Raw genomic sequence first — 27254 nt, 5'->3', positions numbered from 1 at the left:
TTCTTTACAGGGATAGAGTGGTCAGTGTTAGATCCGTGGTGTCTATAGATGCAGCAATTTTAGATTTTGCATAGACTTCCACTTTAAGGACTTAAGCTGAAATTTATTACATTTTTATTTTGGGGTTTAGTTATACTTTATTAGAAAAATAAATGTCAGGAAGGTTCAGTCTGGCAATCACATACAGTCTCACCTCCTCTTATGGAGCGTAATGTCCCACAACTGACCCCCCGATCCCACCACTGACCCCCCCGATCCCACCACTGACCCCCCCCGATCCCACCACTGACCCCCCCGATCCCACCACTGACCCCCCGATCCCATCACTGACCCCCCAATCCCACCACTGCTCTCCCACACGAGGCAGCAATGGTGGTAAACATGCAGAGCAATGCAAAAAGACCAATGCATTAGACCCCCTCTGGGGGGAAGAACTTTTATATGGTATATGGACTCTTACCTAGTACACGGATCTCTGTAGAGGATATTAGATGTCCTGGATCACAGTGACACCAGATCTTATACACACAGGAGTCCTCCTTCCTGGCAGGTGTCAGCTTCCAGCATCCGCTCCCTGTGTGCAGTCGGAGTCTGGAGTCATGAGATTTAGTGTGATTGTAATAACAGTGATTTTCCAGCAGTGTCCTATCCTCTCCTCTACATTGTCTGTACAGCTCCAGAGTCACTTCACTGTCATCCTCAGGACATTTCATATAACAGTCAGTGATGTCTGATCCGCTCTGTACATACACCGTTCCTGATGACACCGATATGATCATCATACACAGGAGACCTGGGAGGAGAAGACAGAAAGTTTATATCAATGCCAGCTGAGGATTACTGATCACTGATAGGAGAGATGAATACTCAGGGGCTGGAGAGAAAAAAAACAATTAGAGCCAATTGACATAAATGTTGTCCTCTGAAGGTGAATCGCTGTTTAGAGGGTGTTTGACAGGCGGTGAGGAAGCGTTATGTCACCTCCTCACTGTCTGTGTTAACCCCTAAAAATCTGCACCACCATTCCACAACCACATGGTGGCAGCGTGTCCCCATTCAGGTAAATGAGTTGTATTTGGTGGGCGGCGGGTGCCACTACCTGCCCAATGTGACAGAGGGATTATTTTGTGCCCTAACTGTGAAGCCAAACATCATGGTTGTGCTGTGGTGTGTGTATATCCCGGCGTTTTGTCAAGGAGTGCCCGGAACGAATGGCGCATGCACCACGCATGCACTGTACTGAAAAGCACAGCAGCTGATTTTACGATCAGCTGTTGTGACGGCAAGATGGCTCCTGTGCACAATAGCCGACAGAAAATAAACATTCTGTCAGGTTGTGCCCTGCACTCCTGTAGTGAGTTCTTGTCAGTGAGGGGCGGATTTATAAATGATGGGCAGTTGGGGCGGAATTTTAAAAGATGCCCAGTGCTGCAAAATAAAACTTTTATGCTATTCTTCGAAGATCCTAAAATCAGCTGTTGTGCTGATCCGTACGGTCCATGCGCAGTACAACCCAGGCACCTCGATAGCGGGCACTTCGACAGAACACTGGTCAACTGCCTTTGCAAAGGATGTTTACATAACCTGTGACAGCAATAAAACGTGATTAACCACTTCAGCTCTGGAAGATTTTACCCCCTTCCTGACCAGAGTGTTTTTTTGCTATTCGGCACTGCATCGCTTTAACTGACAATTGCGCGGTCGTGCGATGTTGCTCTCAAACAAAATTGACGTCCTTTTTTTCCCACAAATAGAGCTTTCTTTTGGTGGTATTTGATCGCCTCTGCGATTTTTATTTTTTGTGCTATAAACAAAATAAGAGCGACAATTTTGAAAAAAATGCATTATTTTTTACATTTTGCTATAATAAATATCCCCCCAAAAAAAAATTTAAAATTTTTTTTCTCAGTTTAGGACGATACGTATTCTTCTACATATTTTTGGTAAAAAAAATTGCAATAAGCGTTTATTGATTGGTTTGCACAAAAGTTATAGCGTTTACAAAATAGGGGATAGTTTTATTGCATTTTTATTAATAATTTTTTTTTACTAGTAATGGCAGCGATCTGCGATTTTTATTGTGACTGCGACATTATGGCGGACATGTTGGACATTTTTGACACATTTTTAGGACCATTGTCATTTATACAGCGATCAGTGCGATTAAAAATGCATTGATTACTGTGTAAATGACACTGGCAGTGAAGGGGTTAACAACTAGGGGGTGGGGAGGGGTTAAGTATGTCCTAGTGGAGTGATTCTAACTTTAGGGGGGATGGGCTGTGTGTGTCACTATGCTGATCACAGCTCCCGATGACAGGGAGCGGTGATCAGTGACACTTGTCACTAGGCAGAATGGGGAGATGCTATTTACATCAGCATCTCCCCGTTCATCCTCTCCGTGAGGCGATCGTGGGTATCCCCGCGGCGATCGAGTCCGTGGGACCCGCGACCCGACTCACGGAGCTCTCGGCAGCGCGCACGCAATGGCACGGCGGGGAATTCAAATGGACGTACCTGTAAGTCCATTTGCCCAGCCGTGCCATTCTGCCGACGTACATGGATAGTAAAATTGACATTGTTTATAGCCGTTGCGTGTGCGTGCACAATTTTAAAGCATGATCATTTTTGATATTCATTTACTCTGCATAAAATCTTTAATATTTTCCAAAAAAAGAATTGGGTTATGTATTTTTTTTTGCATTAAAATTCAAAAAAGTGTATTTTTCCCCAAAAATTGCATTTGAAAAATCGCTGCACAAATATTGTGTGACATAAAAAATTGCAAAACCCACCAATTTATTCTCTATGGTCTCTGCTCTAAAAATTTAGATAATGTTTGGGGTTTTATGTAATTTTCTAGCAAAAAAACAAACAAACTGATTTTTACATGTAAACAAAATGTGCCAGAAAAAACTGGCCTTCAAGTGGTTAAATCAAGACAAAAAGGTTGGTGACTGTCTTGGAATCTTGTTATTTCTGTAGCTCCCATGTGAGTTCAGATCTATAACAACCACCTAGGAAGTCCCCAGAAGTGCTCAGAGACCCTCCAGGACTTTTCCAAATGTACTTCATATGTCTCCATCTGTACAGCCCAATAACCACCATTATACATGGAGAAGAGAGAGGAAAGAGGAGAAGAACTCAATACGAAGCTAGGAAGACCGAAGAGATGATGTGGAGATGGAAGGATGAACAGAAGAGGGATGGACACCCAGAAGATGGTGACCGGGAGGAATGGAAGAGAGGTGAGGTACAGGCAGCTAATAAAACAAGAGAAGGACTAACCGAGGTAAAAACTCATAAACAGAGTCCAGTGTAGGGAATACTTGAGGGAATGGAACATTGAAGGGCTTCCCTAGAGAGTGAAAAATAACCAAATTGGAAAAGGTTGATGGGCACAGGCAAGGCTGCATTGATGGGCACTGGCAAGGCTGCGCTGATGGGCACTGGTGAGGCTGCGCTAATGGGCACTGGTGACTGGCAAGACTGTACTGATGGGCACTGCCGAGGCTGCATTGATGGGCACTGGCGACTGGCAAGGCTGCACTGATGAGCACTGCCGAGGCTGTGTTAATGGGCACTGGTGACTGGCAAGGCTGCACTGATGGGCACTGCCGAGGCTGCATTAATGGGCACTGGAGACTGGCAAGGCTGCATTGATGGACACTGGCGAGGCTGCGTTGATGGGCACTGGCGAGGCTGCATTGATGGGCACTGGCAAGGTTGGACACAGGTAAGGCTGAGCTGATGGGCACTGATCAGGTTGTATTGATGGGCACAGGTAAAGCTGCACTGATCGGGCTACATTGATGTGCATTGGTGAGGCTGCATTGATGGGCCACTGGTAAGGCTGCACTGCTGAAGCTGCATTCACAGGCACTGATGATGCTGCATTGATGGGCAATGGTGAGGCTGAGCTAATGGGCATGGATCAGGCTGCATTGATGGCCACTGGTAAGGCTGCATTGATGGGCATTGGTGAGGCTGAGCTGATGGGCACAGGTAAGGCTGAATTGATGGGCACAGGCAAGGCTGAATTGATGGACACAGGTAAGGCTGAGTTGATGGGCACTGCTGAAGCTGCATTGATGGGCATTGGTGAGGCTCAGCTGATGGGCACAGGTAAGGCTGCATTGATGGGCACTGGTGAGGCTGCATTGATGGGCACTGGTGAGGCTGCATTGATGGACACTGAGCTGATGGGCACTGGCGTGTGTATGTGTATCTGTCATTGCAGCATGCACACATACAATGATTTTGCAAACAAACAAAAACCAGCACAAACACATACTGACATTACACACAGAGAAACTATGACACCCAAACAATAGAAACTTTCTGGAGACAAGGGTACTTTGAAATTTTTTTTAGACCTGCAGGGGTACTTCACTGTAAAAGGTTGAGAAATACTGCCTTAGAGGACCGGAGGGATGCCATGACCCAGGGGCAGACTGACCATTGAGCCACTCGGGCACTGCCCAAGGGCCCTGGGCCACTAGGGGGCCCCATCAGGGTTGCCAGCCTAAGTAAAACCAGGGACAGTATGTATAAATTTGTGTTTTTTTTACATCTGTCTGTGTATACTGTGTGTACATGTATGTGTATATTGTGTGATTGTATACTGTGTGTTTGTATACTGTGTGGCCCCATAATCTCTGATTGCTTGGGGGCCCCATAATCTCCTATTGCCCGGGGGCCCCATGAGTTATCAGTCCACCCCTGCCATGACCTCACTTCTCGTTCAGGCCGGAAGTAAACCATTTTGTCTTTTTTAAAGCAAAAGATCAAGGCTTTTAAAGGTAAAGGAGAGATTTGGGGTCTTCTTGACTCTAGAACACTACATAAAAATAGGACCTGTCATCCTTATTTCTATTACAAGGAATGTTTATATTGCTTGTTATAAGAAAAAAAGTGATTCATGATTAAAAATTAAAGGGACAGTGTAAAAAAAAAGAAAAAAAAAGAAAAAAAAAAGATTAAAATCAGCCCCTATCCCTCAATGCTCGTGTGCAGAAGCGAATGCAAATGTAGATCGCACATGCATATGTAAACGGTGTTTTCACCACACATGTGAGGTATTGCCGTCAATGTTAGAATGAGAGCAATAATTCTAGCGCTAGACCTCCTCTAACTTTAACCACTTCCCGCCCGGCCCATAGCAGATGACGGCCGGGCGGTGGTTCAGTTATCCTGACTGGGCGTCATATGACGTCCAGCAGGATAACATGCCGCCGTGCGCCCGCGGCGATCGGTGGAGCGGTGTGTCAGTCCGGTGGAGGCTTTTTATCACGTGATCAGCTGTGTCCAATCACGGCTGATCACGATGTCAATAGGAAGAGCCGTTCATTGGCTTTTCCTCACTTGCGTCTGTCTCCTGGAAGGGGGGGTCTGAGCTGATTGTTTATCAGCGCAGCCCCCCCTCAGATGACCACACTGGACCACCAGGGAAGGGGGCAACATGTGGATGGCCAGGTATGTACCCCATGGCCATCCACATGTGCCCAATGTGCCCAGTCAGTGCCCAATATGTGCCAATCAGTGCCCACAAATGGGCACTGATTGGCACCATTATATTGCAGTGATGCCCAGCAATGCCACCCTTAGGGGCATCAGTGCCAATCAGTGTCCATCAGTGCCACCTGTCAGTGCCCATCCTTGCCCATCAGTGCCCACCTATCAGTGCCCATCTGTGCCACCTATCAGTGCCACCCATAAGTACCCATCAGTTCCACCCATAAGTACCCATCAATGCCACCTACAAGTGCCCATCGGTGCCAACTATGAGTGCCCATCGGTGCCAACTATGAGTGCCCATCGGTGCCACATACCAGTGCCACCTATCAGTGCCCATCAGTGCCACCTATAAATGCCCATCGTCAGTAACACCTCATCAGTGCCACCTCATTGGTGCCACCTCATCGGTGCCCATCAGTGCCCGTCATTGCAGCCATATCAGTGCCCGTCATTGAAGAAGAAAATGTACTTATTTACAAAATTTTTTAGCAGAAACAAAGAATAACTTGTTTTTTTTCAAAATTTTCTGTCTTTTTTTTATTTGTTGCGCAAAAAATAAAAGCCGCAGAGGTGATCAAATACCACCAAAAGAAAGCTCTATTTGTGGGAACAAAATAATAAAAAATTGTTTGGGTACAGTGTAGCATCACCCCGCAATTGTCATTCAAATTGTGACAGTGCTGAAAGCTGAAAATTGGTCTGGGCGGGAAGGTGTCTAAGTGCCTGGTATTGAAGTGGTTAAAGTGGTAACCTGTAAAAAAAATTAAAACCTCGCCTATGGAGATTTTTAAATATTGCAGTTTGTTACCATTCCACGAGTGTGTGCAATTTAGGGCTGAAACGACTAATCGATATTATCGATAATAATCAATAATGAAAATCGTTGTCAATGATTTTCTTTATCGATTAGTTGGTCCGCACTTTCCTCCCTGCCGGTCCGTTAGAATCCTCCTGTGTACAAGGCAGCGGTGCTCATGTGACCAGGCACGTCCGCCCCTCTCCTCCTCGCTGACATCAGCTCCCCCCTGATATTCTCAGCCCCGCCCATTGCTGTCTCGAGGGAATAGACAGAGAGTGACAGATGGTGACTTGGGGCACATGTAGGGTGAAGGCCTACACAATCACAGCGTAGGTGAGGTCTAAATAGTCGCTGATCACTCGCTGTGTTCATTCAGAAAAAGAAGGGGCTGATAAACAACCTATTTACTGGCCCCTTCCCCTGCTCGCCATCCTGACACATCCCCCGCAGCCAGGGCCGTTTTTAGGCCTCATGCACACTGGACATTTTTTTACATTTTTACAGCAGCTTTTTTTGGCTGTAGATGTTTTTTTCTACAGTCATTAAACTCTCCATCATGATATCCTAGGTGTCCGTGCACACATAGGCTGTTATCAGCAATTTTGCACAGTGGCATTTTTGAGCAGTAAAAAAACCCCCAAAACTAGTGGGTTCTGAGAGACGTTTTTCAGCTGTAAAAACGCTCTAATGCTGATAAATGTTGATAAACGCTCAAAAACGTCGCTCACCAGCGTTTAATGCTATTGCAAAAACGTTGAAAAAAGTTGAAAGAAGTTGAAAAACTCACTGCAAAGCTACTGGCATTTTTATAACATTATTTTATTTATTTTAACTTTCCCATTGAAGTTACAGTCGCCACAAGCCAAATGCAGCATCTTCTCCTGAATGTTTGCAAACTGCCTCTGAAAAGCAATCTACTGATCACTTTATAGAGGTGCAGAAGGAACTGCAGCACATGTGATAAAGGCCTGTGTGGTGAAAGGTCAACTTTATGCCACAAAGGACTTCACCCGACTCTCCTGTATACTGCAGAGACTGCGGATGTACTACAGGAGATAATCAGAGACTGCGGATGTACTATAGGAGATAATCAGAGACTGCGGATGTACTATAGGAGATAATCAGAGACTGCGGATGTACTATAGGATATAATCGGAGACTGCGGATGTACTATAGGAGATAATCAGAGACTGCGGATGTACTATAGGAGATAATCAGAGACTGCGGATGTACTACAGGAGATAATCAGAGACTGCGGATGTACTACAGGAGATAATCAGAGACTGTGGATGTACTATAGGAGATAATCAGAGACTGCGGATGTACTATAGGAGATAATCGGAGACTGCGGATGTACTATAGGAGATAATCGGAGACTGCGGATGTACTATAGGAGATAATTGGAGACTGCGGACGTACTATAGGAGATAATCGGAGACTGCGGACGTACTATAGGAGACAATCAGAGACTGCGGATGTATTATAGGAGATAATCAGAGACTGCGGATGTACTATAGGAGATAATCAGAGACTGCGGATATACTACAGGAGATAATCAGAGACTGCGGATGTACTATAGGAGATAATCAGAGACTGCGGATGTACTACAGGAGATAATCAGAGACTGTGGATGTACTATAGGAGATGATCAGAGACTGCGGATGTACTATAGGAGATAATCAGAGACTGCGGATGTACTATAGGAGATAATCAAAGACTGCGGATGTACTATAGGAGATAATCAAAGACTGCGGATGTACTACAGGAGATAATCAGAGACTGCAGATGTTTTATAGGAGATAATAAGAGACTGCGGATGTACTATAGGAGATAATCAGAGACTGCGGATGTACTACTGGAGATAATCAGAGACTGCGGATGTACTATAGGAGATAATCAGAGACTGCGGATGTACTACAGGAGATAATCAGAGACTGCGGATGTACTACAGGAGATAATCAGAGACTGTGGATGTACTATAGGAGATAATCAGAGACTGCGGATGTACTATAGGAGATAATCAGAGACTGCGGATGTACTATAGGAGATAATCAGAGACTGCGGATGTACTATAGGAGATAATCAAAGACTGCGGATGTACTATAGGAGATAATCGGAGACTGCGGATGTACTATAGGAGATAATCAAAGACTGCGGATGTACTATAGGAGATAATCAGAGACTGCGGATGTATTATAGGAGATAATCAGAGACTGCGGATGTACTATAGGAGATAATCAGAGACTGCGGATGTACTATAGGAGATTATCAGAGACTGCAGATGTACTATAGGAGATAATCAGAGACTGCGGATGTATTATAGGAGACAATCAGAGACTGCGGATGTACTACTGGAGATAATCAGAGACTGCAGATGTACTACTGGAGACAATCAGAGACTGCAGATGTACTACAGGAGATAATCAGAGACTGCAGATGTTTTATAGGAGATAATAAGAGACTGCGGATGTACTATAGGAGATAATCAGAGACTGCGGATGTACTACTGGAGACAATCAGAGACTGCGGATGTATTATAGGAGATAATCAGAGACTGCGGATGTACTATAGGAGATAATCAGAGACTGCGGATGTACTATAGGAGATAATCGGAGACTGCGGATGTACTATAGGAGATAATCGGAGACTGCGGATGTACTATAGGAGATAATCGGAGACTGCGGATGTACTATAGGAGATAATCGGAGACTGCGGACGTACTATAGGAGATAATTGGAGACTGCGGACGTACTATAGTAGACAATCAGAGACTGCGGATGTACTATAGGAGATAATCAGAGACTGCGGATGTATTATAGGAGATAATCAGAGACTGCGGATGTACTATAGGAGATAATCAGAGACTGCGGATGTACTATAGGAGATAATCAGAGACTGCGGATGTATTATAGGAGATAATCAGAGACTGCGGATGTACTATAGGAGATAATCAGAGACTGCGGATGTACTATAGGAGATAATCAGAGACTGCGGATGTACTATAGGAGATTATCAGAGACTGCGGATGTACTATAGGAGACAATCAGAGACTGCGGATGTACTACTGGAGATAATCAGAGACTGCAGATGTACTACTGGAGATAATCAGAGACTGCGGATGTACTATAGGAGATAGATAGATAGATTCTCCGAAACCTGGCTCCACGAATCCAACACTGCATCTTCTGCTGCCCTATCCCATGGTGGTCTTCTCTGGACTCACTCCCCCAGATCCAGCGGATGTAAGGGAGGAGGGGTTGGAATCCTTCTAGCCCCACATAGCACCTTTCAAGTACTTCAGCCACCTCCCTCTCTGTCACTCTCCTCTTTTGAAGCACACTGTATTCGCCTTTTCACTCCAATTTCTCTAAGGATAGCTGTGATCTACAGGCCCCCTGGACCAGTATCAACCTTTCTTGAAGACTTCTCTGCCTGGCTACCCTACTTTCTTTCTTCTGAAATCCCCACTGTCATTCTCGGGGACTTCAACATCCCTATTAATACTAACACTCCTTCCACTTCCAAACTTCTTAGCATAACATCCTCCTTTGACCTGAAGCAGTGGATACCTGCTCCAACTCACTCAGAAGGCAATATCCTTGACCTCGTGTTCTCTCACCTTTGCACTCCATGCAACCTCTTTAACTATCCTTCCCCTCTCTCTGATCACCACCTTATTAGTTTCACTCTCTCCCTCTCCTTCACCTCCTCTCCCTCCAACCACCTTAAAGTTACCCGCAGAAACCTACGTCATCTCAACCCTTCTCTTCTCTACTCTGCTATCAACAACCTCTACGACAAAATCTCACCCCTATCCTGCACCAACCTAGCCACTTCTGTGTACAACGCTTCTCTTCTAGCCCCACTGAACTCACTTGCCCCCCTCACTACACACAGAATCAAGCCCAGACCCCTTCAACCTTGGTAAACAGATGATACTAGAAGTCTGAAAAAACGTAGTCGTGCTCTGGAGCGCCTGTGGCGTAAGACTAAGTCCCAGAGAGATTTCTACCAATATAAATCTGCCCTCCAAAAAATACAACTCCAGCCTCCTCTCTGCCAAGCAGACCTATTTTACCACTCTCATTAGCAACTTATCATCCTGTCCCCGTCAACTCTTCTCCACCTTCAACTCTACTTTGTCCTCCACCGCCTCCACCCGCTAACTCACTCACTGCCCAAGAGATCGCCAATCACTTCAAACAGAAGATTGATACTATTCGCGCTGAGATCTCTACTGTGCCGACACCCTCCACGCTTTACACTTCATGCCCACAGGCACAATCATTATTTCCCTCTTTCAACCCTACCACTACAGACGAAGTTGCTAAACTACTTGCTAATGTCCACCTTACCACCTGCCCTCTGGATCCTGTTCCCTCACAAATGCTACGTTCACCCTCTGGCCCTATACTACACTCTTTAACCCACATCTTCAATCTCTCCCTGTCTTCTGGCATCTTCCCTAACTCTCTAAAACATGCACTTGTCAGACCCATACTTAAAAAGCCCCCACTGGACCCATCCAATCTTAACAACCTACGCCCCATCTCCTTGCTCCCCTTCTTATCCAAACTCCTCGAACGTCTGGTCTACAACCGACTGAGTGTCCACCTCGCTGAAAATGGCCTTCTTGATCCCCTTCAGTCTGGATTTCGTCCTCAACACTCCACAGAAACTGCTCTCCTAAAACTAACAAACGATCTACTAACGGCCAAAACCAATCGACACTATTCTGTACTCCTACTCCTGGACCTCTCTGCTGCCTTTGATACGGTTGACCACCCGCTCCTCCTCAAAAAACGACACGCCTTTGGTCTCCGTGACTGTACACTTCACTGGTTCTCTTCCTACTTATCCAACCGCACCTTTAGCGTTTCTTATAACTCTACTTCCTCCTCCCCTCTTCCTTTCTCTGTTGGGGTCCCTCAGGGTTCTGTTCTTGGACCTCTACTATTTTCAATCTACACTGCCTCCCTGGGTCAACTGATAGCCTCCCATGGCTTCCAATACCACCTCTACGATGACGACACCCAAATCTATTTCTCTACCCCTCAGCTCACTCCCTCTGTCTCCTCACGTATCAGTAATTTACTCTCAGATATATCAGTCTGGATAATGTATAAAAATATCAATCAGCGCAAACACCTAAATCCCACACCCGATTGCAAGCTGAACACTACAGGTAATCACATTTGCCTGAACAGTATTATAAAAGAGAGAGTAAGTGCAGCGCAATAAATACATAAATAGATGAATAAAGTCCCCAATGCTCTATATAGGCAGATCCACTAAAACTTTCAATGGCCAGAGAGGATGGGATCTTGTGTGCAGTAAATTAATATGCGCTTACCAGAAGATGTGGACCTCTGCAAAGCAGGGGTCAAACTCGCATATATCCCCTCAGGAATGATGACCTCCTGGATGTAGTCACTGGAACGGGACACAGCCGGCAGAAATTCCTGGTATCCACAAACAGAGCCAAACTTCCAGCAGAAGGAGCCCCAAGGAGTACAGGCATCCGGATCCTGGTGTCCCCCCGAGTATCTCCAAGGTGTCAGAAATGAAAGCACAAAAAGGGGGATACTATCTAAGAGTAATCCGTTTATTTCAGATTGAAAAAACAACAAAACACTAATGTGTGCAGGCGCTCACAGGCGCTGGGACATATAAAATCGTATGGAATTGTTTAAAACTGCCGGGCTGCGGTGCGCAAGCAGTCCCGACATACAGAGAGAAGCAGCGGGTGACGTCTGTGTAGAAAGCTCCGCCCCCGTACGTGGCGTTACGTCCTATTGGACTTCGTCAGCGAGGGGTCACCCCTCGCTGACAAATTCCAATAGGACGTAATGCCGCGTACGGGGGCGGAGTTTTCTACACAGACGTCACCCGCTGCTTCTCTCTGTATGTCGGGACTGCTTGCGCACCGCAGCCCGGCAGTTTTAAACAATTCCATATGATTTTATATGTCCCAGCGCCTGTGAGTGCCTGCACACGTTAGTGTTTTGTTGTTTTTTCAATCTGAAATAAACGGATTACTCTTAGATAGTATCCCCCTTTTTTGTGCTTTCATTTCTGACACCTTGGAGATACTCGGGGGGACACCAGGATCTGGATGCCTGTACTCCTTGGGGCTCCTTCTGCTGGAAGTTTGGCTCTGTTTGTGGATACCAGGAATTTCTGCCGGCTGTGTCCCGTTCCAGTGACTACATCCAGGAGGTCATCATTCCTGAGGGGATATATGCGAGTTTGACCCCTGCTTTGCAGAGGTCCACATCTTCTGGTAAGCGCATATTGATTTACTGCACACAAGATCCCATCCTCTCTGGTCATTGAAAGTTTTAGTGGATCTGCCTATATAGAGCATTGGGGACTTTATTCATCTATTTATGTATTTATTGCGCTGCACTTACTCTCTCTTTTATAATATCAGTCTGGATGTCACACCACTTCCTCAAACTCAATCTAGCCAAAACCGAATTTATAATTTTTCCTCCCCCATATGCCTCTTCCCCTGATCTCTCTGTCAAAATCGATGGCACAACTATAAGCCCATCCCCACATGCCAAAGTTCTAGGAGTAGTCCTAGACTCTGAACTCTCCTTCAAGCAACACATGCAATCACTGTCCAAATCCCGCCGCCTCAACCTCCGCAACATCTCCAAAATACGCCTCTTTCTAACCAATGACACAACAAAGCTCTTAATTCACTCGCTGGTCATCTCTCGCCTCGACTACTGCAACTCCCTTCTCATTGGCTTACCTCTACATAGTCTATCACCTCTTCAATCCATTATGAATGCCGTTGCCAGACTCATCCACCTTACCAATTGCTCTGTGTCTGCCACTCCTCTCTGTCAATCCCTCCACTAGCTTCCGCTCGGCCAAAGAATTAAATTCAAAATTCTAACAACTACGTACAAAGCCATCCACAATTTCGCCCCCAGCTACATCACTAGCTTAGTCTCTAAATACCAACCTACTCGTTCTCTTCGTTCCTCTCAAGACCTCCTGCTCTCTAGCTCCCTTGTCACCTCCTCCCATGCTCGTCTCCAGGCCTTTTCCAAAGCCTCTCCAATCCTATGGAACTCCTTACCCCGATCTGTCCGCTTATCTCCTACTTTATTAGCTTTCAGAAGATCCCTGAAAACCCTTCTCTTCAGAGAAGCCTATCCTACCCACACCTAACTGTATTTTCATTTTTTCCATCAGCTCATCCCCCACAGTTATTACCTTTTGTTTCCACTTGACCCTCCCTTCTAGATTGTAAGATCTAACGAGCAGGGCCCTCCGGTCCCTCCTGTATTGATTTGTATTGTAAGTGTACTGTCTGCCCCATGTTGTAAAGCGCTGCGCAAACTGTTGGCGCTATATAAATCCTGTATAATAATAATAATAATTCTCCACAGAACATCGGCTCCCGTCACACCAATGCTTGGGCAAAGGGGCGGAGCCAAGGGGGGGCAGCAAAATTAAGTTTTGCCTGGGGTTTTAAAAATCTTTACACCAGCCCAAGAAAACTCCTTTCCTCTACTACAAACCCAGATCTCACTGTAATATATATATAATGTGCTGGTCACCAACATTCACAACATGAACAAATCCCTCCACAACACAAGCGACCAGAGTACAGAAAGTTCCAACCTCTACAAGGTAATTCTTCTCACATCACCTTATTTATCACCCTTCACAATCAGATTTCATTACTTTGTTCTCAAGTGAAACATCACCGCTGTATAGACGATCTTCACATCATCCAATCATTTCTTCTCAGTGTAATGGACCAATGTTTGTTCTCTATTATTCACAATCTAATTGTTTTCTTGTGCTTTGATCTTGTTATTGTCATATACTTATAATGTACCTACACCTTATACCAATAAAAGTTATTTGGAAGAAGAAAATTCGGCTTATCCACCGCTATATTACTGGACCTTCCAATTCTACCCCCTCCCCCCCATATACACCAAGCATTCTACCCCCCCATATACACCGAGCATTCTACCCCCCATATACACCGAGCATTCTACCCCCCATATACACCGAGCATTCTACCCCCCATATACACCGAGCATTCTACCCCCCATATACACCGAGCATTCTACCCCCCCTCCATATACACCGAGCATTCTACCCCCCATGTACCCTGAGCATTCTACCCCCCCATATACACCGAGCATTCTACCCTTCATGTACACCGAGCATTCTACCCCCCATATACACCGAGCATTCTACCCCCCCTCCATATACACCGAGCATTCTACCCCCCATATACACCGAGCATGCTACCCCCCCCATATACACCGAGCATTCTACCCCCCATGTACACCGAGCATTCTACCCCCCATATACACCGAGCATTCTACCCCCCCATATACACAGAGCATTCTACCCCCCATATACACTGAGCATTCTACCCCCCCATATACACCGAGCATTCTACCCCCCCATATACACCGAACATTCTACCCCCCCATATACACTGAGCATTCTACCCCCCCCCATATACACCGAGCATTCTACCCCCCCAATATACACCGAGCATTCTACCCCCCCATATACACCAAGTATTCTACCCCCCCATATACACTAAGCATTCTACCCCCCCATATACACCGAGCATTCTACCCCCCCATATACACCGAGCATTCTACCCCCCCAAAATACACCGAGCATTCTACACCCCCATATACACCGAGCATTACCCCCCCCATATACACCAAGCATTCTACCCCCCCATATACACCAAGCATTCTACACCCCCCCATATACACTGAGCATTCTACCCCCCCATATACACCGAGCATTACCCCCCCATATACACCGAGCTATCTACCCCCCATATACACCGAGCATTCTACCCCCCCCATATACACCGAGTATTCTACCCCCCATATACACCGAGCATTCTACCCCCCATATACACCGAGCATTCTACCCCCCCATATACACCGAGCATTCTACTCCCCATACACACCGAGCATTCTACCCCCTCCCCATATACACTGAGCATTCTACACCCCATATACACCGAGCATTCTCCTCCCCCCCATATACACCGAGCATTCTACTCCATATACACTGAGCATTCTACCCCCATATACACTGAGCATTCTACCCCCCCATATACACCGAGCCTTCTACTCCCCATATACACCGAGCATTCTACCCCCCCCATATATACCGAGCATTCTACTCCCGATATACACCGAGCATTCTAACCCCCCCCATATACACCGAGCATTCTACCCCCCATATACACCGAGCATTCTACCCCCCCATATACACCGAGCATTCTACCCCCCATATACACCGAGCATTCTACCCCCCCATATACACCGAGCATTCTACCCCCCCCAATATACACTGAGCATTCTACCCCCCATATACACCGAGCATTCTACCCCCCCATATACACCGAGCATTCTACCCCCCCAAAATACACCAAGCATTCTACCCCCCTATATACACCGAGCATTCTACCCCCCCATATACACTGAGCATTACCCCCCATATACACCGAGCATTCTACCCCCCCCATATACACTGAGCATTCTACCCCCCCCATATACACTGAGCATTACCCCCCCAAAATACACCGAGCATTCTACCCCCCCATATACACTGAGCATTCTACCCCCCCATATACACCGAGCATTACCCCCCATATACACCGAGCATTCTACACCCCCCCATATACACTGAGCATTCTACCCCCCCATATACACCGAGCATTACCCCCCCATATACACCGAGCTATCTACCCCCCCCATATACGCCGAGCATTCTACCCCCCCCCATATACACCGAGTATTCTACCCCCCCATATACACCGAGCATTCTACCCCCCCCATATACACCGAGCATTCTACCCCCCCCATATACACCGAGCATTCTACTCCCCATACACACCGAGCATTCTACCCCCTCCCCATATACACTGAGCATTCTACACCCCATATACACCGAGCATTCTCCTCCCCCCCATATACACCGAGCATTCTACCCCCCCATATACACCGAGCATTCTACCCCCCCATATACACCGAGCATTACCCCCCATATACACCGAGCATTCTACCCCCCCATATACACCGAGCATTCTACCCCCCCATATACACCGAGCATTACCCCCCATATACACCGAGCATTCTACCCCCCCATATACACCAAGCATACCTACACCCCCCCATATACACTGAGCATTCTACCCCCCCATATACACCGAGCATTACTCCCCCATATACACCGAGCTATCTACCCCCCCATATACACCGAGCAGTCTACCCCCCCATATACACCGAGTATTCTACCCCCCCATATACACCGAGCATTCTACCCCCCATATACACCGAGCATTCTACCCCCCCATATACACCGAGCATTCTACTCCCCATACACACCGAGCATTCTACCCCCTCCCCATATACACTGAGCATTCTACACCCCATATACACCGAGCATTCTCCTCCCCCCCATATACACCGAGCATTCTACCCCCCCATATACACCGAGCATTCTACCCCCATATACACTGAGCATTCTACACCCCCATATACACCGAGCATTACCCCCCCCATATACACCAAGCATTCTACCCCCCCCATATACACCAAGCATTCTACACCCCCCCATATACACTGAGCATTCTACCCCCCCATATACACCGAGCATTACCCCCCCATATACACCAAGCTATCTACCCCCCCATATACACCGAGCATTCTACCCCCCCCATATACACCGAGTATTCTACCCCCCATATACACCGAGCATTCTACCCCCCATATACACCGAGCATTCTACCCCCCCATATACACCGAGCATTCTACTCCCCATACACACCGAGCATTCTACCCCCTCCCCATATACACTGAGCATTCTACACCCCATATACACCGAGCATTCTCCTCCCCCCCATATACACCGAGCATTCTACTCCATATACACTGAGCATTCTACCCCCATATACACTGAGCATTCTACCCCCCCCATATACACCGAGCCTTCTACTCCCCATATACACCGAGCATTCTACCCCCCCCATATACACCGAGCATTCTACTCCCCATATACACCGAGCATTCTAACCCCCCCCATATACACCGAGCATTCTACCCCCCATATACACCGAGCATTCTACCCCCCCATATACACCGAGCATTCTACCCCCCATATACACCGAGCATTCTACCCCCCCATATACACCGAGCATTCTACCCCCCCAATATACACTGAGCATTCTACCCCCCATATACACCGAGCATTCTACCCCCCCATATACACCGAGCATTCTACCCCCCCAAAATACACCAAGCATTCTACCCCCCTATATACACCGAGCATTCTACCCCCCCCATATACACTGAGCATTACCCCCCATATACACCGAGCATTCTACCCCCCCCATATACACTGAGCATTCTACCCCCCCCATATACACTGAGCATTACCCCCCCAAAATACACCGAGCATTCTACCCCCCCATATACACCGAGCATTCTACCCCCCCATATACACCGAGCATTACCCCCCATATACACCGAGCATTCTACACCCCCCCATATACACTGAGCATTCTACCCCCCCATATACACCGAGCATTACCCCCCCATATACACCGAGCTATCTACCCCCCCATATACGCCGAGCATTCTACCCCCCCCATATACACCGAGTATTCTACCCCCCCATATACACCGAGCATTCTACCCCCCCCATATACACCGAGCATTCTACCCCCCCCATATACACCGAGCATTCTACTCCCCATACACACCGAGCATTCTACCCCCTCCCCATATACACTGAGCATTCTACACCCCATATACACCGAGCATTCTCCTCCCCCCCATATACACCGAGCATTCTACCCCCCCATATACACCGAGCATTCTACCCCCCCATATACACCGAGCATTACCCCCCATATACACCGAGCATTCTACCCCCCCATATACACCGAGCATTCTACCCCCCCATATACACCGAGCATTACCCCCCATATACACCGAGCATTCTACCCCCCCATATACACCAAGCATACCTACACCCCCCCATATACACTGAGCATTCTACCCCCCCATATACACCGAGCATTACTCCCCCATATACACCGAGCTATCTACCCCCCCATATACACCGAGCAGTCTACCCCCCCATATACACCGAGTATTCTACCCCCCCATATACACCGAGCATTCTACCCCCCATATACACCGAGCATTCTACCCCCCCATATACACCGAGCATTCTACTCCCCATACACACCGAGCATTCTACCCCCTCCCCATATACACTGAGCATTCTACACCCCATATACACCGAGCATTCTCCTCCCCCCATATACACCGAGCATTCTACCCCCCCATATACACCGAGCATTCTACCCCCATATACACTGAGCATTCTACCCCCCCATATACACCGAGCCTTCTACTCCCCATATACACGAGCATTCTACCCCCCCCATATACACCGAGCATTCTACTCCCCATATACACCGAGCATTCTACCCCCCCATATACACCGAGCATTCTACCCCCCCCCATATACACCGAGCATTCTACCCCCCCATATACACCGAGCATTCTACCCCCCCATATACACCGAGCATTCTACCCCCCATATACACCGAGCATTCTACCCCCCCCATATACACCGAGCATTCTACACCCCCCCATATACACCAAGCATTCTACCCCCCCATATACACCGAGCATTCTACCCCCCCCATATACACCAAGCATTCTACTCCCCCCCATATACACCGAGCATTCTACCCCCCATATACACTGAGCATTCTACCCCCCATATACACCGAGCATTCTACCCCCCCCATATACACCGAGCATTCTACCCCCCCATATACACCGAGCATTCTACCCCCCATATACACCGAGCATTCTACCCCCCCATATACACCGAGCATTCTACCCCCCATATACACTGAGCATTCTACCCCCCATATACACCGAGCATTCTACCCCCCATATACACCGAGCATTCTACCCCCCCATATACACCAAGCATTCTACCCCCCCATATACACTGAGCATTCTACTCCCCATATACACCGAGCATTCTACCCCCCATATACACTGAGCATTCTACTCTCCCCATATACACCGAGCATTCTACCCCCCCATATACACCGAGCATTCTACTCCCCATATACACCGAGCATTCTACCCCCCCATATACACTGAGCATTCTACCCCCCATATACACCGAGCATTCTACCCCCCCATATACACCAAGCATTCTACCCCCCCATATACACCGAGCATTCTACCCCCCATATACACCGAGCATTCTACCCCCCCATATACCCCACTGTCATGGCTCTGCCCCCCGGGATGTGCACTCACCTCCATACACAGGAGAAATGGATGGACAGATCATGTCTCGGGGGGTCGGTGATGTACTCGGTGTCCGGGCTGTACACTGATCTCTGCCCTCACTGATCAACTATTCCTGACTGATCTCAGATTATTATCATGTGTGTTATATATACAGTACAGAGAGGAGTCCTCCTCCTCCTCCTCCTCCTCCTTCTTCTTCACCGCACAGATTGTGATTCTTCTTTTCTGCTCTATCAGACAAGAACCAGTGTAGGAGAGGCACCAACTTTCATACGGCATCAATGGGAGTTCTGGGTCTGTCTCCTTTAATTGTAAAGTCACATCAGACCTAATTCCTCTCTCTGCTCTTCAGTGTGCAACACTTCTCCAGAGTTAGGGCTCTTCTACACTGAGGTTATTTACTGCTAACTCCTCAGTGTGAAAAGCGGAAGTGGAAGTGAACCTGATGGCATAACTTTTTTGGCTTGTTTTGTAGCAATGTCTGTCGTGTCCATTTCATTCACATGTTGTATCTTGTTCTGTATCTATGAGTCATCATATTCTTTTGCTTTAAATCTTTCTCCAATTTGTTTGGCTTGCATCCTGTAGTCTTCTTCTCTTGTACAGTTCCTTTTTATTCTTTTTAGTTGCCCCTATAGAGATATTGTATAGCCCCATCTCCCTCTAGGCTAATGTTCAAATCCAAAAAGTCTACAGACTTTTCATCAATTTTCCACACCAAACATATGCCCGTTCTGTATTTATATTAATGGAGCAATTGGTTCAACTTTCTATTTATTAATAATCTTTAGTTACTTTGTTGGAATATATGAGATTGATTTATACAGACACGGCCCTTTGGTTATATGTTGTGTCGACTGAACCACAAGAAAATGGCCGCTGTGCGCACCGTATAGATAACCAACAAAATGGCCGTAATGTAAATATAGAGCGAACTACAAAAATATGGCTGCTCTATCATTTACGGTTTCACATCATATAAACCAGGTCTGTACAACCAATCCGGTTCCCCAGATGAAGACACGTGACGTGTCGTAACGCATAGGGAGTGGCCTGAATCAGACGCACACTGGAAGTGACGTGAGAAGGTGCTGAGAACGCCGATGTTATTGCTTTTTGCTTTTATACTTTTTATGTAAGAGTCCACCTATTTGGTACTTGAATAAATATTACCTTTGTTTTTTAAACCTACTACACCATTGGAGGCATTCTTTCTCTCTTCCCCCATCTTTGCTTTGGTACTGTACCGGAGAAAATTAGGACGGCTCAGTGGAGGATTTATATATTTGGAGAAGTATCCATGGTTCCAGCAGCAGTGTATGTTAACAAAATAAGGCCCCAATAGGATGCTGTGAAGAGTTCAACTTGTCTATTGATGTGCTTTACTTCATTTTCATAAGGATTTTGAACATTATTTGGACATTTTTGGCACATGTGTGTGTATATTATATATAGATATATGTTTCTTTTTCATTGTTTGCACCTTTTTTTTGGAGACACCATAATTCTGCACCTTAAAGTGGAGTTCCACCCAAAAGTGGAACTTCCGCTCATCGGATTCCTCCCCCCTCCGGTGTCACATTTGACACCTTTCAGTGGGTAAGGGGGGTGCAGATACCTGTATATTACAGGTATTTGCACCCACTTCCGGCATAGATATCCGCAGAATCTGCGGGTATTTACGCCACTTCCTGTCCCCCCCCCCCTGCTGTCTGCTGGGAAACACACGGCTCCCAGAGACAGCAGGGACCATCTGTATTGCGCTGCGCGACTCGCGCATGCGCAGTAGGGAACCGGGAAGTGAAGCCGCAAGCCTTCACTTCCTGATTCCCTTACCGAAGATGGAGGCGGCAGCTGCCGAGGACCGAGAGACAGTTCGGCCTCGGGTGCCGACATCGCGGGCGCCCTGGACAGGTGAGTGTCCATGTTTTAAAAGTCAGCAGCTGCAGTATTTGTAGCTGCTGATTTAAAAAAAAAATTTCAGCGGAGCGCCGCTTTAATATGTTTGCACTTTATTTATCCCTTAGTGGATCTTTTCTAATGTCTTATGCCCTGTACACAGGATCGGACATTGATCGCACATTCCGACAACAAAATCCTTCGGATGGCTCAAACTTGTCTTGCATACACACGGTCGCACAAAGTTGTCGGAAAATCCGATCGTTCTGAACGCGGTGATGTAAAGCGGGACTAGAAACAGGGCAATAGCCAATAGCTTTCATCTCTTAATTTATTCTGAGCATGCGTGGCACTTTGTGCGTCGGATTTGTCTACACACGATCGGATTTTGTTGTCAGAAAATTGTATATCCTGCTCTCAAACTTTGTGTGTTGGAAATTAATGGAAAAAGTCAGATGGAGCCCACACACGATCGGAATTTCCCACAACAGAATCCGATCGCGTCCATGCACATGGCCTTCCCCGCCGTGCAGCGGGCATGCGCCTGCTACAACTGTTAAAAGGAGCCGACATACAGCTGCAGTGAAAAGCTTGTAGGAGGAGTTTTAATTCTCCCGATTGTCCTATGAGGCTGCAGGACCCCTGACCCTCTGTTGGGACAGTGCTGATTGGCCCTACATTGATTGCATGCACTCAAGAATAAAATTCTAGCAATGCACACCAAACTGAGCATGTGCAGAGTGGCCCCAAGGCTCTGTTCTATGAGGGGATGGATTGGGGACTGTGGAAGAAGGGGAGGATCAGAGAAGACAGGATCAAACAGCCTTTTTTACACAATGCAGAGGATTAACCCGTTTAGGTTCCACAGCGAGTATAACAAGCATTCTTTACTGCATACAGTATACACACTGATTTTACTGTTGTGGGTTTAGTAACACTTTAATGTCATAAGATGGAGGGATTTGGACGTTTGTTCACAAAATTTGATTGCTAAGCAAAAAAATAATAATAATTGTGCATTGAGGAACTATCTGAAGTTACCAGAAACTGAGCATGGATATGAGGAAAAAAGCAGAACTTGTTTCTTCATGTAAAGAATGTTGTCTTAGTGTGGTCATAAGAACCAACCACAGGACTGACTCTACAGGACACACGGAGGGGAAGTTCCAGCTGTATACGGATGACATCCGACTTCTATCAAACACATGAAAAGAGAAGGATAATCCGGCGCTCTATGGATACACAATATATCTAGAATGGGGGGGGAGGGACAATCAGGTATCAATTAGAACTGATTAAAAAATACAAACTGTGGCCATAAAGGCAATGTGACAGTCATTTAAGGACAGTGTTAGTCACGGTATATGAACAGTGTTAAAAACACTAATGCCCCGTACACACGGTCGGACATTGATCGGACATTCCGACAACAAAATCTATGGATTTTTTCTGACGGATGTTGGCTCAAACTTGTCTTCCATATACACGGTCGCACAAAGTTGTCGGAAAATCCGATCGTTCTGAACGCGGTGATGTAAAACACGTACATCGGGACTGTAAACGGGGCAGTAGTCAATAGCTTTCATCTCCTAATTTATTCTGAGCATGCGTGGCACTTTGTGCGTCGGATTTGTGTACACACGATCGGAATTTAACTGATCGGATTTTGTTGTCGGGAAATTTTATATCCTGCTCTCAAACTTTGTGTGTCAGAAATTCCGACGGAAAAAGTCCGATGGAGCCCACACACGATCGGAATTTCCCACAACACAATCCGGCGGAAAATCCGACCGTGTGTACAGGGCATAATAGTAAAAACAACATTAATAGCAATGTTAAAACCAATGTAAAAGCAATTTTATTAGAAGAAAATGTCCACAGGGGGCTGCCAGTTCAGAGTTGAGAATGCACAAGAACTCTAGAAGGGATGAGAAACAATAAACAGCGCCCTCTAAGTGCAGTATACAAGTTGGTTTAATCAAGGTAATGGTTAAAAACACTCACAAAAGTGGATGAATAAAAAGGCATAAATGTCATCCGCTCCAGACGGCCGGGTGAGAGAGAGGGAGGTCCGGTATGGCTGTGGCGGTGGCAGTGTCTTCATGGATCCCGCCGACCTGACCCGGAAGTGACGTCCGTCTCTGCAAGCGGTGAACACCATCGATCCCCCTCCAATCCACCGGACAGCACAGTGAACCAGCAGTGTGACCGGCATAGGATTGGATCCATGAAGACACTGCCACCGCCACAGCCATACCGGACCTCCCTCTCTCTCACCCGGCCGTCTGGAGCGGATGACATTTATGCCTTTTATTCATCCACTTTTGTGAGTGTTTTTAACCATTACCTTGATTAAACCAACTTGTACACTGCACTTAGAGGGCGCTGTTCTGTTTGTTTCTCGTCCTACTTCTGTCACCAACAGAATTATTTTATGCTTTATAAACAAAAAAAAGTGACAATTTTGAAAAGCACAATATTTTGTACTTTTTGCTATAATAAATAACCCCATTTTTTTTTAAAAAAGCAAATTTTTTCTCAGTTTAGGCCGATGTGTATTCTTCTACATATTTTTGGTAAAAAATTTTTAAAAAATCACAATAAGCGTATACTGATTGGTTTGCACAAAAGTTATAGTGTCTACAAAATAGGGGATAGATTTATAGCATTTTTATTATCATTTTTTTACTAGTAATGGCGGCGATCTGCGATTTTTATCGGGACTGCGACATTATGGTGGACACATCAGACACTTTTGACACATTTTTGGGACCATTGTCATTTATACAGCAATCAGTGCTATAAAAATGCACTGATTACTGTAAAAATGTCACTGGCAGGGAAGGATTTACCACTAGGGGGCGATCAAGGGGTTAATTGTGTTCCCTCAGTGTGTTCTAACTAAAGGGGGATGGGACTGTCATGAGGAGATGACAAATCGCTGTTCATACTTTACACACACAGATCCTGGTTCTCGGTGTGTCACGAGTGATCGTGGGAGCCCGGCGGTCATCGCTCCTGCTGGGCACTCTCATCGGCTCTGGGGGTGAGCAGCGGGCCATCGATCTCTTTGATACTCCTATAGTGGCCACAGGACGAAGCGATGTAACATAACGTTGTTTTGCCCAGCCGTGCCATTCTGATGCAGTAAAACTGCGGCGGCTGGTCGGCAAGTGGTTAAACAACTGCACTGTTGATGAAACTAACAGCTACACATACCTCGGCCTAGAAATGAACAAATCAGGAAAATTCAAGCCAGCCATACAAGCACTAAAAGACAAGGCATGCAGAGCCTTCTATGCTATCAGGAGACAGCTGTACCACCTAAAACCACCAGTGAGGGTCTGGCTCAGGATATTTGATAGCGTCATCACCCCAATTCTTCTTTATGGCAGTGAAGTTTGGGGTCCTGTCACCTACCCAGACCAATCCAAATGGGACCCCAGCCCAACAGAAATATTCCATCTGGAATTCTGCAAGCACCTCCTCCAAGTCCAGCGGAGCACCTCCAACAGTGCTTGCCGGTCTGGTTTGGGCAAATTTCCCTTACTTCTCACAGTACAGAAGAGGGCGCTATCATACTGGGACCACCTACAAAACAGCAGTCCCAACTCATACCACCATAAAGCCTTACTGAACAGTAAGGACCAGTCCAAGCCGAGTGGCCTGCACAACTGGCCCCATACCTGGAGGTGCTACAAGACCCCAAAGACAGATAGACCCTGAGCCTGTACAGACTGAGCGCCCACAGCCTGGAAATCCAATTAGGATGGCACAGACAGACCTACAAGCCCAGGGAGAGTAGACTGTGCCAGCAATGTGACCAGGGGGTCCTGGAGGATGAGGACCACTTCCTGCTACATTGCCCCAAAGTACTCATCAGTAAGGGACACTCACTTCCAGAGACTCTCCTCTCTCATCCTGGACTTCAATTCTATAGAAGAGAAGAGGAAACTCCGATTTCTACTGGGAGAAGAGGAGCCAACAGTAAAAATAGCTATCCAATATGTGACAGCGTGTCACTGACTGAGAGGGACATGAGAGACTGAGGACTTAAAGATCCTTTACATGGACTTACGCCTATTCCCCTCTATATTACCCATTACCCCATCTCCCTTTATATTACCCATTCCCCCCTCCCCATTCCCCTCTATATTACCCATTACCCCCCCATCCCCCTTTATATTACCCATTACCCCCATCCCCCTTTATATTACCCATTACCCCCCCACATCCCCCTTTATATTACCCATTACCCCCCATCCACCTTTATATTACCCATTACCCCCCATCCACCTTTATATTACCCATTACCCCCTCCCCATCCACCTTTATATTACCCATTACCCCCTCCCCATCCACCTTTATATTACCCATTACCCCCTCCCCCTCCTCTTTCTTATAGAAACTCAACTGCTTTGGCAATGATAACATGTATTTGGTCCTGCCAATAAAGCTTATTAGAATTGAATTGGTGAAGAACAAACATGGTTTTACGAACACAAAACCCCTGGATATTTATTTGCCCCACCAGGCTGAGCCCTTTATCTGGCTGAGAAGTTGCATTTGTAGAAGAGATGAGTGATTCACATTACATATACTTCTCACCCCAATGGAATCATTTAGGATCTGCTCGACCTTTTGGGGTCACAAGGGGCTACAGGATTCACTTACCTCATAGCTACTAGTTTTGTTAATGTTTAATTGTTTTAAACATTTTTATGTTTGTGAAAGGGTGACACATTTATTAGGTTTCTATTTATAGAGGATTTTTCTATTATAAAAAGTATAAGCTCCTTCAAGTTGTAAATAAAATCTCAAATGCCTGTAAGAGCAGTTTTTTTTTGCTCTGCAGTGTAGATGAGCTCCTACAGGCTTTTGAGCTTTTTGGAGCTCTTTTTTCTGCCTGAAGATTTGTTATTATTAAAATATGGTTTGTATGTCATAATAAAATATTAGAATTTTGGTATGTAAAATGAATAAGTAAATGAAGGTATATTTTGCATGTATTTAAATTCTCAATAATGATACTGCATTCTTTTTTAGGATCTGACTTGTAAGTCACCAAAAGAAAGAAATTTAATATTTCTAGACCTTCCAGATGGGAACAAAATCTTGAAGTTTAAGAATATCAGTTCTGGGAGAAGAATTGACAGAAGAGATTAATTCGTTATAATTATTGTTGTCATTTTAATGTTCAATAAAGTTTTTCCAACTTTACAGAGTACAGGAAGAAGAAGAAGAAGAAAAATTCTCGAGAACCTCTGATAAGAGAGGACATTTTAAAAACAATGGACTTTTTAGTTTTTTTGACTACTGATGAAATCATTTATCCATCAGATATATTGCAGTTTTAATATATCATTTTTATGTGACAGGACATGTTTATTATATCAAGATGAGATATTTTTTACACATCATTTTTTACACTCATATATAGTGTATTTTCAGAGTTGAAAGGGTTAAACATCCTTACAATAGAGTCATTCTAGTTAGAGGGAACATCTGGTGTTAATTAAGACAGAGTACATTTTTCTTAAAGGTACATAAACAAGATAGGATTAACTTTACATTGTAATATGTATTTAGTTTTGAAATCATCTCACTTATATGAACAAATTGAAGTTAAGAACATATTTTATGTTTTAATTTTGACAAGGTTATTAGAAAGGTTT

At 45.9% G+C, this 27254-nt stretch overlaps 1 protein-coding gene across 2 annotated transcripts in view; it reads right to left on the bottom strand.

Annotated features, from left to right (window-relative positions):
* Positions 1-20106, bottom strand: part of LOC141129450 (uncharacterized) — a 40296-nt gene extending 20190 nt beyond the window's left edge. For both annotated transcript variants that reach the window (XM_073617485.1, XM_073617486.1), the window contains exons 1-2: positions 19687-20106; positions 461-793 (exon numbers count right to left, since the gene is read on the bottom strand). In XM_073617485.1, coding sequence (XP_073473586.1) covers positions 461-793; positions 19687-19720 — 367 coding nt within the window. In that variant the 5' untranslated portion in view covers positions 19721-20106. The remainder of the gene's footprint in view (positions 1-460; positions 794-19686) is intronic.
* Positions 20107-27254: the final 7148 nt, after the last annotated feature.

This window comes from Aquarana catesbeiana, linkage group LG02, assembly GCF_042186555.1.
Source record: "Aquarana catesbeiana isolate 2022-GZ linkage group LG02, ASM4218655v1, whole genome shotgun sequence".
Lineage (NCBI taxonomy): Eukaryota > Metazoa > Chordata > Amphibia > Anura > Ranidae > Aquarana > Aquarana catesbeiana.
This window is presented reverse-complemented; position numbering and strand designations above follow the sequence as displayed.